General features: G+C 58.3%; 2 protein-coding genes across 2 annotated transcripts in view; both read left to right on the top strand.

Annotated features, from left to right (window-relative positions):
* Positions 1 to 7,110, top strand: part of MBD3 (methyl-CpG binding domain protein 3) — a 10,193-nt gene extending 3,083 nt beyond the window's left edge. Inside the window, exons 4-7 of the mRNA XM_011964032.1 lie at positions 1,313 to 1,403; positions 2,437 to 2,614; positions 5,273 to 5,476; positions 5,638 to 7,110. Of these exons, the coding sequence (XP_011819422.1) occupies positions 1,313 to 1,403; positions 2,437 to 2,614; positions 5,273 to 5,471 (468 nt within the window). The 3' untranslated portion in view covers positions 5,472 to 5,476; positions 5,638 to 7,110. The remainder of the gene's footprint in view (positions 1 to 1,312; positions 1,404 to 2,436; positions 2,615 to 5,272; positions 5,477 to 5,637) is intronic.
* Positions 5,555 to 10,492, top strand: part of MEX3D (mex-3 RNA binding family member D) — a 36,409-nt gene continuing 31,471 nt past the window's right edge. Inside the window, exons 1-4 of the mRNA XM_011964110.1 lie at positions 5,555 to 5,561; positions 5,638 to 5,754; positions 5,859 to 5,980; positions 6,527 to 6,632. Of these exons, the coding sequence (XP_011819500.1) occupies positions 5,555 to 5,561; positions 5,638 to 5,754; positions 5,859 to 5,980; positions 6,527 to 6,632 (352 nt within the window). The remainder of the gene's footprint in view (positions 5,562 to 5,637; positions 5,755 to 5,858; positions 5,981 to 6,526; positions 6,633 to 10,492) is intronic.

The raw sequence follows: 10,492 nt of genomic DNA, 5'->3' as shown, positions 1-10,492 counted from the left end.
CTCCGCCTCCCGGGTTCAAGCAATTCTCCTGCCTCAGCCTCCGGAGTAGCTGGGACTACAGGCGCCCGCCACCTCGCCCGGCTAGTTTTTTGGTTTTTTTTTTGGAAAGACAAGAGTTTCACCGTGTTAGCCAGGATGGTCTCGATTTCCTGACCTCATGATCCGCCCATCTTGGCCTCCCAAAGTGCTGGGATTACAGGCTTGAGCCACCGCGCCCGGCCCCAAAAATATTTTTTAAAAAATGGAAATGGTTTAATGTTTGCATGTTACCTGCAGGTATTTTCTAGATTTCTCATGAGGTGTAGATGCTTGTGACACTCCTTGTTGTGTGTGTTTTATTCCTTTTTTTTAGTTTTTCATTTTTGAGACAGGGTCTCTGTATGTTGCCCAGGCTGGTCTCAAGCTCCTGGCCTCAAGTGATCCTCCTACCTTGGCCTCCAAAACTGTGGGGATTACAGGTGTGAGCCACCTCACCTGGCCAGTTACATTATTTTTATCTTTTTTCCCCCCCCAAATATTTTCAGTTTGCAGCTGGTTGGGTGTGTGGTTATGAACCCACAGATACAGGGGGCTGACTGCCCATATGTGACTGTGTAACCTACTTCTTAAAAACCTGAGATGAGAACCGTGTGTATTTTCTTTTTGTTTTTTCTTTTTTCTCTGTCTTTTTTTTTTTTTTTTTTTTTGAGACAGAATCTCACTCTGTCACCCAGGCTGGAGTGCAGTGGCGGGATCTTAACTCACTACAACCTCTGCCTACTGTTTTCAACCAGGTTCAAGTGATCCTTCCACCTCCGCCTCCCAAGTAGCTGGGATTTCAGGTACCTGTCACTACGCGTGGCTAATTTTTTTTTTTTTTTTTTTTTTGAGACGGAGTTTTGCTGTCGTTGTTCAGGCTGGAGTGCAATGGTGCGGTCTCAGCTCACTGCAACCTCCACTTCCCAGGTTCAAGTGATTCTCCTGCTTCAGCCTGCCAAATAGCTGGGATTACAGGCACCCATCTCTACGCCCAACCTTTTTTTGCATTTTTAGTACATAAGGGGTTTCACCATGTTGACCAGGCTGGTCTCAAACTCTTGACCTCAGGTGATCCGCCCACCTGGACCTCCTAAAGTGTTGGGATTGCAGGCGCAAGCCACCCCATGTGTATTTTTATTCTTATTTACAAACGTCCACTGGATCCCTGGCTACAGAAAGCCCGGGCAGGGGCTGGAGACCCAAGGCCCTGGGAAGGGAGAGGCCCCATAGGGACCCACACGGGGCGAGGAGGGCAGGTGGGCCGCCCTTGAGGTTCACATCTGTGTCTGGGCAGCTGTTCTGGGAGAAGAAGCTGAGCGGCCTAAACGCCTTCGACATTGCTGAGGAGCTGGTCAAGACCATGGACCTCCCCAAGGGCCTGCAGGGTGAGCGGGCGCCCTGAGGGAAGGTGGAAGGGGACGTGCCGGGTGGGGTGGAGGCGCTGCGGGTGCCCTCATCTCCTAGCAGGGTGGATGGCTGTTCCTGCTGCGGGTGCTTAGAGCAAATCTGCCTGCGGCTGGGGGGGGGAGGAGACCCAGTGGGATTGGGGATGGGTAAGGGCGCTTGGGCTGGGCCCTTCATTCTTGACCTTGGAGACCCTGCGGGTGGGGCTTTGTGGCTTCCAGGTGTGGCGCAGGCCTGGGGCTGTTTTCACCTGCAGGACGTGCAGTTTTGCCATGGGGATCCTAAAAACAAACAAAGACATCTGACTTTGCTCCTGCACCCTCCATGCACGTCCCCACCACAGAACAAAGAATGCAGCTCTTGCATGGTTTTGGTGGTGGTTTTCTGAGACAGGGTCGGCTGGGTACAGTGGCTCACACCTATAATCCCAGCACTTTGGGGGGCTGAGGCAGGAGTATCACTTGATCTCAGAAGTTCAAGACCACCTTGGGCAACATAGACCCCGTCTCTACATCTCTACGGAAAAGACAGAGCAAGACCCTGTCTCAGAAAAAAGGCAGTCTTTTCACGGCCGAGCTGAAGCACAGTGGCGCCATTACTACTTGCTGCAGCCTCCACCTCTCGGACTCAAGTGGTTCTCTCAGCTCAGCCTCCTGAGTAGCTGGGACCACAGGCATGCAGCGTGACACCTGGCTAATTTTTAATTCTTTTGTAGAGACAGGAGTCTCACTATGTTGTCCAGGCTGGTCTCAAACTCCTAAGCTCAATCAGTCCTTCCACCTCGCCCTCCCAAGATATTGGGATTACGGGCGGGAGAGGCCGCACCTGGCCTAGCTTGCTTTTTTTCTGTTATGAATGTAATAACACAAGCAGGAGAGGGAATTTAGAAATGGAACCCAAGTCGCGGGGAGAACGTGGCAGCTCCCATTCTTGGGGCATTTCCGTGGCCTCTCCGGGCCACAGCTGCCCCGTGGTGGCCTCTCCACTTGTGGCTGTTTGTCCACTGCCTGGCAGGGGTGGGACCTGGCTGCACGGATGAGACGCTGCTGTCAGCCATCGCCAGCGCCCTGCACACAAGCACCATGCCCATCACGGGACAGCTTTCGGCCGCTGTGGAGAAGAACCCTGGCGTGTGGCTCAACACCACGCAGCCCCTGTGCAAAGCCTTCATGGTGACCGACGAGGACATCAGGTAGCTCCTCGGCCTGGTCCCCTGCTCCTCCGCCCTGTCTCTTGGGGGCATGGGGACCCTGAGTGTCCCCGTGTGCCTGCGTGTTTCCCGTCTCCCCACGACGCTGCTGGGGTTTTGAAACAGAAATAGACGGGGCAAGCGTACCCATCGTCGGACCAGTATAAACTGTTTCACCCACATCCTGGGTTCAGGGCGAGCCAGGCACCCCTTGAAGAAACGTTCTTGAAAAGAGTGTGGTCCTTTGAGTCCGTGAGGACTGGCTGTGCTGGGTGCTGGGCTCCACGTTGGGCCCTGGAGATGGAGGGACAGGGCAGGCTAGGGCTCTCTGCCTTCAGGGAGATGGCACAGGGCGCCTGCTGAGGGGCAGTTCCAGCGTGCAGAGCCTGGGAACGAACAGCAGGGAACACAGCCGCTGCAGAAACAGGCAGCAGTCGGGTGAGGCTGAGCAGCCCAAGGGTGAGGGGCCCTCCTGCGGGGCCTCAGGGCCGAACCCACGTCCCGTGTGCAGGGTGGCCGCAAGGCCCCCCAGTGACGGAGGCACCTGCAGAAAACTCGGGAAGTGCTGGAGAGAAGATGGGGCTTTTCACGTTCAGTGCAGCACATGGCTTAGGTCAGAGGAAAGGAAGCTCTTGAGGGTTCCAGAAACAAGGAACTGAAACCTGGAGCAACCAGGGAGGCGCTGGGCCATGTGGGTTTCCTGTGGCAGCAGCCAGGGGTCAAAGGCCCCTGGGCACAAGGAGAAGAGACCCTGTGCCCCCACACAGGGCGAAGACATGGACCTGAGACGCCACCCCCACAAGCACACAGACTGTGGGTGCCAAGGGTTCCGTCCTGAGCGGCTGGTGGCATCTTCCTCTGGGTGTGGTGCTTTTGGGCCCCTCAATTGGGTTTGAGGTCCATTCACACTCCACATGCCCAGGGAACTCCCCGAAATTAAGACAGTGGAATAGGAAGAACTGACAACGTAAGAAAGGAACAAGACTGTGAGAAACAGCAGGCAGATCATGAAGAGCCCTGCAAAACTTGCAGAAATAAGGCTGGGCACAGTGGCTCACACCTGTCATCCCAGCACTTTGGGAGGCCGAGGCGGGCGGATCACGAGGTCAGGAGATCGAGACCATCTGGGCTAACATGGTGAAACCCCGTCTCTACTAAAAAAAAAAATACAAAAAGCTAGCCGGGCGAGGTGGTGGGCGCCTGTAGTCCCAGCTACTCGGGAGGCTGAGGCAGGAGAATGGCATGAACCCGGGAGGCAGAGCCTGCAGTGAGCTGAGATCCGGCCACTGCACTCCAGCCCGGGCCACAGAGCGAGACTCCGTCTCAAAAAAAAAAAATAGAATAAAATAATTAGCTGGGTGTGTTGGCAGACGCCCGTGGTCCCAGCTACTCAGGAGGCTGAGGCAGGAAAATCACTTGAATCCGGGAGGCGGAGGTTGCAGTGAGTTGAGATCCTGCCACTGCACTTCAGCCTGGGTCACAGAGTTAAAAAAATTAAAAAAAAAGAACTTATAGAAATAGAAAAAGGCATTGAAATTAGGAACTCGGTGGTGGGTTCAGCAGGAAGTGGGGTCCTGTCTGGTGGCTGCAGTGGAGTAGGTGAGCCAGGGTGTTCCGGGTGGTGGGGACAGAGCGAGAGGGAGCAGCTCAGGTCTGCAGGAGCCGCTGGAGAGACCCCGGGGGCAGGGGGTGGCTGAGCCTTGGCCACAACTGGGGACAAACACAATCAGCCTCACCTGGGAGTGAAAGCAGAACAGAGACAAGGAGGGGCTCTGGGCAGCTGGAGAGGGAGGCGGGCAAAAGCGCATGCTGCGGCCCAGGAGTCAGCAGGCAGAGGAGCGGCCACCCTGGAGTGCCTGACATCAGCTTGTAGTCCCCAAGGATGAGGCCCCCAGTCCCTGGTGGTGGGTTGAGACGTGGGTGTGGATTCTTTTTTTCAGGCCCCTGAGCCATGGTAAGGGAACGCACGCTGGCGCATAGTGGGCTGTGGAAAGGTGACCCCGGGCCTGCAAGCCGGCAGGGGGTGCTGCGGGCTGATGGTAGCTGATTTTGGTGAGGCTTTTTTTTGGCAGCGTCTCCCTCTGTCGCCCAGGCTGGAGTGCAATGGCGCGATCCCAGCTCACTGCAACCTCCGCCTCCCGGGTTCAAGCAATTCTCCTGCCTCAGCCTCCCAAGTAGCTGGGATTACAGGCACTCGCCACCACTCCTGCCTCATTTTTGTATTTTTGCTAGAGATGGGGTTTCGTCGTGTTGGTTAGGCTGGTCTCGAACGCCTGACCTCAAGTGATCTGCCCGAAGTGCCGGGATGACAGGCGTGAGCTTCTACCCGGCCTGGTGAGGGTGTTCCTGCCCCACTCAGTGCCTGTCAAGGGACAGAAGCAAGGGTTTCTGCAGCTGAGCGTGGGGAAGTCTCAGGGCCAGGTCTGGGGACTGAGGGGTTGGGTCCCTCCCTGGGTTCCAGCAGGGGTGGCGGGTGCTGGTGATGGCCAGTTGTTCTGTGCGTGGATTGTGAAAGGAGGGGCGGCACGGGCTAGGGCTGGTCCTGGGGATGCCTGTGGATCCCTCGGGGCTCCCCTCCCAGTTGAGGTCCCCATATTCATCTTGTGTCCACGTCCTGCTGGCCGCTTACCTGAGTGTAACGCAAGATCACTCTGTCCCCAGGAAGCAGGAGGAGCTGGTGCAGCAGGTGCGGAAGCGGCTGGAGGAGGCGCTGATGGCCGACATGCTGGCGCACGTGGAGGAGCTGGCCCGTGACGGCGAGGCGCCGCTGGACAAGGCCTGCACCGAGGACGATGACGAGGAAGACGAGGAGGATGAGGAGGAGGAGCCCGACCCGGACCCAGAGATGGAGCACGTCTAGGGCAGGTGCTGCGGGGCCATGGGGGCTCCCTGGAGTCGGGTCCTGGCAGTGGGGACTGCCTGGTGAACACAGATGTGGTCAGGATGGCGGGTGCCATCTCCCCAGAAGAGCCCAGGTGTGCCCATCCCGTGGAGTCGCTAAAGCCAGCCCTCCCTGTCCTTTCCAGAGGCCCTGCCGAGAGCCCGTGCTGCCCGCTGGAGCCGCCTGCAGACGCGGCCCTCGGCCCCACGTGAACCAGGCTCGGCGGCTGAGCCCAGCCCTGGAGACACCCGGGAGGAAGCCCGTGCTCCTGGCTCCCTCCTCAGCCTGTCCCCACTTCCCGGGGCCTCGGGACACACAGCTGGGGCTGCCCCCACCCAAAAGACCCTCCACGCTCCTCCTCTAAAGGGTCCGGCTTCGGGAAGTGCCGGGTGCTCCTGGGCCCCACCTGGCTCCCTATGACCTCGGGGCTTGAGGCCAGCTCTTCCCCACACCCGCTGCCCCATCTCCTTGAGACTGGAGAGCAGCCAGTAGGTGCCCGGCAGCTTGGCACCAAGGAGCGCTGACAGCTGGGAGGGTTTCTCGGTCTGAAGGCGTATTTTTGAAACCCACAGCACCCACTGTGCAGCTGAGGACAGGACTCCGGTCCGCTGTCGCGGGCGTGCAGGATGGCGCCACCCTCTGCCCTGCCATGTGACTGGTGGTGCCACAGACCCTCACCGTGCCTGAGTGGCACACCCAGGAGGCCACTCTCCTTCGAGGCACATCACCGGGTGGCCTTCCCTGTGTGCTGACGCCAGCCTTCGCTTCCAAAAACCAAACCTCAGCTGCTGCCAGTTGGTGCTCGGTCGCCTGGCGCTGCCAGAATGCTCCACTGCCAGCCGGCGCCCCTGCCTCGGTTTCCCTTCTGTTTAGTGGGGACACAGGCACCCAGCTTTGGGGTGGTGCTGACGCTCCCAGGGGTGCCAGGAGCCACTGGGACAGGGCGAGGCTCGCAGACGCCCCTTGAGGTGCCTGGCTCTCCAGGGAGCTTCTGGCCCAAGGCCGTCTGAAGGATCTGCTCCTTAACCCCCCAGTGCCTTGGCGAGGGCAGGTTCCAGGCCACAGACGCGTGCCCTGAGTGGACTCTGTGCCAGTCCCTGGTGCCCTCCTGGCCCTGCTGCCCAGTGAGGGCTCCTACTGGTGGGTTCATTGGCCTGGGCCCAGCGAGACCCCGCCTGCATTGACCTTAGGCCCATAGCGACAGCCTGTCCCGGCGCTGTCCCCGCCAGGATCTGGTCACTGCCCCCGGGGGACTAATGGGGCCTGACTGCGGGGGCTGTGGGAGCTGAGGAAGTGCCGCTCAGGAGCCGGGATCACCGCTCCACCGTCTGCCCTCCAAGGACACCCATGGGCGCGGTGGGCTGGTGGCTTCCTGCTGCTCCCTGTCAGTCAAAGCACAAATCCTCGGGACGGGCTCAAGGGCCACGGCAGCCGAGGGAAGCTCCAGGTGGGGACCATGTCTTCCTGGGGTTGGTGCCCTCCGGCTGGGACCCTTTGCCGGCTCAGGATCCCCGGGTGCTGCCGTGGGGTGGCCTCCCCTCTGTCTGGTGGAGGGAGCTGTGGGCGTGGGGATGTGACTGAATAAAGCCACCGTGGGTGGATGTGCTTGGAGCCTGGAGTTTGGTGCGTCCTCTAGACTTCGGTGCCCACGTTTGAGCTTCTGTCTTTGGTTGGATGATGAAAGGCTGAAGGCAGTGTGGGGACAGGGCCAGCAGGTCCCCCAACCTCGTGGACATTCACGACTCCAGGACATTCAGAGTCAGGCTTGGGGGTGTTCAGAGAAGACCAGGCCGGCCTGGGCATCTGTGGGCGAGGGCCGTGCTCCCTGTCGTGCCGCTCGCTCGGCCCAAGGAGCGTGGGTCTTGGCCCTGCTGCTGCAGTGAGGAAGATGGGCTGGGGCCCAGACCCAGCACCGCTCCTTCCAAAGGAAGCGAAGCAGGAGGGGCTGCCCGGGAGGGAGGGCTCCCCAGGCCCTCAGATCCTGCACAGCCGCTGTAGGGAGGGGAGCTGTGCCCCAGCGCCCCTGGACTTCCGCTCAGTAGCCACGGCCACTGGAAGCTGCTTTCTGGACCTGAAGGCTGTGAGACCACCTTAGGGTCTGCGGGCACCCAGAGACTCTCTGTCTCCCTCTTCCTGTCTCCCCTCTGTCCCTGTCTCCCTTGGTCTGTCTCTGTCTATCTCTGTGTCTCTGTCTCTTGCTCTCTCTCCCTCGGTCTCTATCTCTGTCTCGCTCTCTTGCTCTCTCTCCCTCTCTCAGCCCAGCTTCCTGTCACTGACACCCTGATCAGTCCCTCTGATCCTGGGGTTCTGGCCGTGTCCTGGCCTTGGTCTGAGATGTGACGACCCCCACCCCTGCCACAGGGCCCTCCCCACCAGCAGCCCATCCAGGCCCTGGGCCGTCGCTGTTGCCGAAGCTTGACAGTCCTTTCCTCTCTCCCTGAAACCTTGGGGACCCCCACAGGCCAAGGCAATACTGGCCATTGCTGGAGGTCGTGCCCAGTGAGAAGTGAGTTGTAGAATGTGTGGGCACCCAGGGGGCCAGTCCAGTGCTCAGGACCTTGTCAAATTCCCTGCCCTGGAAAAGTCTCACAGACCCCCAGGCTGAACCCTCTGGGCGCACTCAGGCCCCACACTCCAGCCCCAGAACCCAGACCTGGCACGGGGTGGGGAAGCCTGAGCTCCCAATGCTGGGATTTTTCTTGGGGGGCCATGACTAGCCTGCCCTGTGCAGTGCCAGGCCCCACCCTCAAAGGCCACTTCGCTGTCCCTCAGCCCCAAGACCTCTGGGACTTTCTTTTTTTTTTTTTTTGAGGCAGGAGTTTTGCTGTTCTTTGGCTCTTGTTGCCCAGGCTGGAGTGCAATGGTGTGATCTGGGCTCACTGCACCCTCCGCCTCCTGGGTTCAAGCCTCAGCCTCCCGAGTAGCCACCACGCCCAGCTCATTTTTGTGTTTTTAGTAGAGACGGTGTTTCACCGTGTTGGCCAGTCTGGTCTCAAACTCCTAACCTCAGGTGATCTGCCTGCCCCGGCTTCCCAAAGTGCTGGGATTACAGGCGTGAGCCACCACAGCAGCCCTTCTGGCACCTGTCAGCAGCAGCAGGAGCCTCACATGTCCCCCGCCTCCCCTCAGACCAAGCTCCCCAGATCAAGATCCTCTCCAGGGAGGAGAGGCCTCAGGACCCCCATGGCGAGGATGCACTTCCCAGCCCTCAGCTCAGCCACACGGACCACAGGGCTCCCAAGTCTCAGCAACACCAGCTGAGGGGCATCGTGCCTCTTCCACCACACCCAGGGCCCGTGCCTTGCTGTCCCCGCAGCCCCAAAACCCAGGCAGACAGGGACAGCCCTTCTGACCACCTCACACACTCACCACCGCAAAGACCCTCAGGGACGCCCCTCGCCTGTGTGTGTCCCCCGTGGCTGTCACAGCAAATCTCCAGGAGCCCGGAGGTGCCCAGGAAAACACCCCCAGCTTCGGGAATGTTCTTTCGGGCAGGGTCATACCAGAGCAGGACTCAGCTTTCCGGCAGTGGGTGGCTGGGCACTGCCTGTGAGATCCTGTCACACTTGTTCCAGATTCAAGGGGGCCCAGAAAGTATAAACAAGTCTAGTGCTCATCCAGGTATGAACGAACACAGCCTGGCCTGGCCACACGGTGGAGCAGGGCTCGGCCATGAACAGGAACCAGGCTCTGACACTGGCCGCCGCGTGGATGCCCCGGAGGAGTCCACCCTCAGCGAGAGAGACAGACACCATCACGGCGTGCGATCCCATTTGTGTGCATGTCCAGGACAGGCCGATTCAGAGACAGGAAGGGGACACGTGGTGCCAGCGGCTGGGGATTATGGGGAGTGGGGAAAATGGCTAAAGGGCACCCACAAAAGTTAATGATAATGTTCCACAATTTTTTTTTTTTTTTTTTGAGATAGAGTCTCGCTCTTGTCGCCCAGGCTGGAGTGCAATGGCGCGATCTCGGCTCACAGCAAGCTCTGCCTCCTAGGTTCAAGTGATTCTCCCGCCTCAGCCTCCCAAGTAGCCGAGATTACAGACATGTGCCACCACACCCAGTAGAGACGGGGTTGCACCATGTTGACCAGGCTGGTTACGAACTCCTGACCTCAGGTAATCCACCCACCTCCGCCTCCCAAAGTGCTGGGATTACATTCGTGAGCCACTGTGCCTCACCAGAATTGTGTAGGTTTTTTTTCCTCCTATTTCTTTTTTGGCATGGAGTTTCGCTCTTGTTGCCCAGACTGGAGTGCAATGGCGTGGTCTCGGCTCACTGCAACCTCCTCCTGGGTTCAGTAGATTCTCCAGCCTCAGCCTGCCGAGTAGCTGAGATTACAGGCGCCTGTCACCACACCCAGCTAATCTTTGTACTTTTAGTAGAGACGGGGTTTCACCATGTTGGCCATGGGCAAAAGAATTTTGTTGAAGGCAAATAATGTGAGACCACAAAACTGCCTTCCCTGCTCAGTTTTAATTTTCACAGTTTGGCCGGGCGCGGTGGCTCACGCCTGTAATCCCAGCTCTCAGGGAGGCAGAGGCAGGAGGATAGCTTGAGCCCAGGAGTTCAAGACCTGCCTGGGTAATACAGCGAGACCCCATTCTCCACAAAAAGGAAAAAAAAAAAAAAAAAAAAAAGACAAATTTTCACAGTTTTAATTTTTAGCCTTCTCTGGTTACCATAATAATGCACGCTCATGGCCATTCATTTGAAGATGTTTCCAGTTAACGTGTGTGAAGTGGGTTTTTTGAGATGTAATTTACAAGCAATAAAATGCTCCTGTCTCTACTGTTCCTGCCTTCCTTCTCCATCACAGGATTCTCCCAGAATGTTTTCCTTTTTCTTTCTGAATTTTGTTTTGCTTTTTAAGATGGGGTTTCACAGGCCGGGTATGGTGGCTCAAGCCTGTAATCCCAGCATTTTGGGAGGCCGAGACGGGCGGATCACGAGGTCAGGAGATTGAGACCATCCTGGCTAACACGGTGAAACCCCGT

The sequence above is a fragment of the Colobus angolensis genome, unplaced genomic scaffold (genome assembly GCF_000951035.1).
Source record: "Colobus angolensis palliatus isolate OR3802 unplaced genomic scaffold, Cang.pa_1.0 Scaffold64, whole genome shotgun sequence".
Lineage (NCBI taxonomy): Eukaryota > Metazoa > Chordata > Mammalia > Primates > Cercopithecidae > Colobus > Colobus angolensis.
Note: the sequence above shows the minus strand (reverse complement) of the source record. Positions and strands in the feature narration are given on the sequence as shown.